Raw genomic sequence first — 1995 nt, 5'->3', positions numbered from 1 at the left:
TCCTTTGCTCAGGCAAGGACCCAGAACGGCGGCCCCGGTTATAGTTGCTGTTGCTCGCGGCAAGGGCGGGCATCGGTCCGGAGCCCTCGCGGCAAGGGCCCCGGTCCAGAGCCCCCGGTTGACTTCCGGGAGCCCCGGTTACCTCCGCACTTGCTCGGGCTGCGGTCCTTTGCTCAGGCAAGGGTCCAGAACGGCTGCTGGACCCCGCCCGTTTAGTTGCGGTTGCTCGCGGCAAGGGTGGGCATCGGTCCGGAGCCCCCGGTTGACTTCCAGGGAGCCCCGTTTACCTCCACACTTGCTCGGGCTGCGGTCCTTTGCTCAGGCAAGGACCCCAGAACGTCGCACGGACCCGTGTTATAGTTGCTGTTGCTCGAGGCAAGGGTGGGCATCGGTCCGGAGCCCCCCCGGTTGACTTCCTGGGGAGGAGCCCCGTTTACCTCGTGGCTTGCACGGGCTGCGGTGCTCCTTTGCTTGGGCAAGGTCCCAGGCGCTCGCTGTTTGACCCCCCCAGTTTGCTTGCTGTTGCTTCCGAGTTGCTCGCGGCAAGGGTGGGCTCGGTCCGGAGCCCCCGGTTGACTTCCGGGAGCCCTGGTTACCTCCACACTTGCTCGGGCTGCGGTCCTTTGCTCAGGCAAGGACCCGGGCCGGCGGCTGCCCCGTTTAGTCGCGGTTGCTCGCGGCAAGGGTGGGCTTGGTCCGGAGCCCCCGGTTGACTTCCAGGAGCCCCGTTTACCTCCGTCGCTTGCTCGGGCTGCGGTCCTTTGCTCAGGCAAGGACCCAGTGGGCGGCTGACCCCCGGTTAGCTGCTGTTGCTCGCGGCAAGGGTGGGTGGAAGTGGTCCGCTTAAAGTCCCCGGTCCTGGACTTCCCGGGAGCCCCGGCCCGGTGCTCCACACTTGCTCGGGCTGAGGTCCTGGAGCAAGGACCCAGGCCGTGGAAGTGACCCCGGGTTAGTCCTGGTTGCTGCTGCCGGGGTCCTGGAGCTAAAGTCGGCTGACTTCCAGGACCCCGGGGCTGCTGGCAGCTTGCTGCCGAGGTCCTGGAGCCCGACACGGCCGTGGAAGGTAGCCCCGTGCCCTGGTAGCTGCTGCCTTGGTTCCTGGAGCTAAGTCCTGCCCTGTGGAAGTGACCCAGGGGCTGCTGGCAGCTGCTGCCGAGGTCCTGGAGCCCTGACACGGCCGTGGAAGGTAGCCCCGTGCCCTGGAAGCTGCTGCCTTGGTTCTGGGGGCTGGTCCTGCGTGGAGGCCTGGCCAGCCCCTGGGCTGTGGAAGTGACCCCGGGGCTGCTGGCGGGTGCTGCCGAGGTCCTGGAGCCCTGACTCGGCCGTGCCAAGGTACCCCGGTGCCCTGAGGATTGCTGCCGAGGTCCTGGAGCCCTGACACGGCCGTGGAAGTTGTAGCCCCGGTCCCTGGAAGCTGCTGCCTTGGTTCTGGAGCTAAGTCCTGTCCTGTGGAAGTGACCCCGGGGCTGCTGGCTTCCTGCCGAGGTCCTGGAGCCCTGACACGGCCGTGGAAGGTTCATTCAGCCATGATGTAGCCGGATATGCAAGCCGAGTTGTTCCGGGTTCTCCTATAAATCGTTGCTGCCACTCGCTTTGTTGTGAGCCGGCAGAGAGAATGGATTCCCGGGGACGACTCTGGTCAGGTAAGCTTTAATCTTTCCTTTGTGGAGGAGGTAGCCATGGTCTCTGTAGATTTGAGAAATTTCCTATCTTTAACATGGCATGACCAGAGTTTGAGTTTTTTGCCTCCGCCAGTGCCTAAGTTTTGCTCAAATTGCATGGTCATGTCGCCTATCTTTTACATTGGATGACCATAGCCACCGAGGCTCCGCACCTGGAAGTCTGACAAGGGCGCGATCCGAAGGCTCCTGCCCTATGGCGGTGGGGGTTGAGGCTAAGAGAACCGGCACCTCGCCCCCTTCGGCACCAGCTGCCCAGGACAACGGCCGGTCTCGCGTTGGATTTTCGCAACACGGTTTTTCGAGCTAAACGAAA

The 1995-nt window shown here is 63.8% G+C and overlaps 1 protein-coding gene across 1 annotated transcript in view; it reads right to left on the bottom strand.

The window, feature by feature from the left end:
• Positions 1–389, bottom strand: part of LOC121330144 (basic salivary proline-rich protein 1-like) — a 2060-nt gene extending 1671 nt beyond the window's left edge. The window contains exon 1 of the mRNA XM_041276445.1: positions 288–389. Within this exon, the coding sequence (XP_041132379.1) occupies positions 288–389 (102 nt within the window). The remainder of the gene's footprint in view (positions 1–287) is intronic.
• Positions 390–1995: the final 1606 nt, after the last annotated feature.

The sequence above is a fragment of the Polyodon spathula genome, chromosome 17 (assembly GCF_017654505.1).
Source record: "Polyodon spathula isolate WHYD16114869_AA chromosome 17, ASM1765450v1, whole genome shotgun sequence".
NCBI classification, from domain to species: domain Eukaryota; kingdom Metazoa; phylum Chordata; class Actinopteri; order Acipenseriformes; family Polyodontidae; genus Polyodon; species Polyodon spathula.
This window is presented reverse-complemented; position numbering and strand designations above follow the sequence as displayed.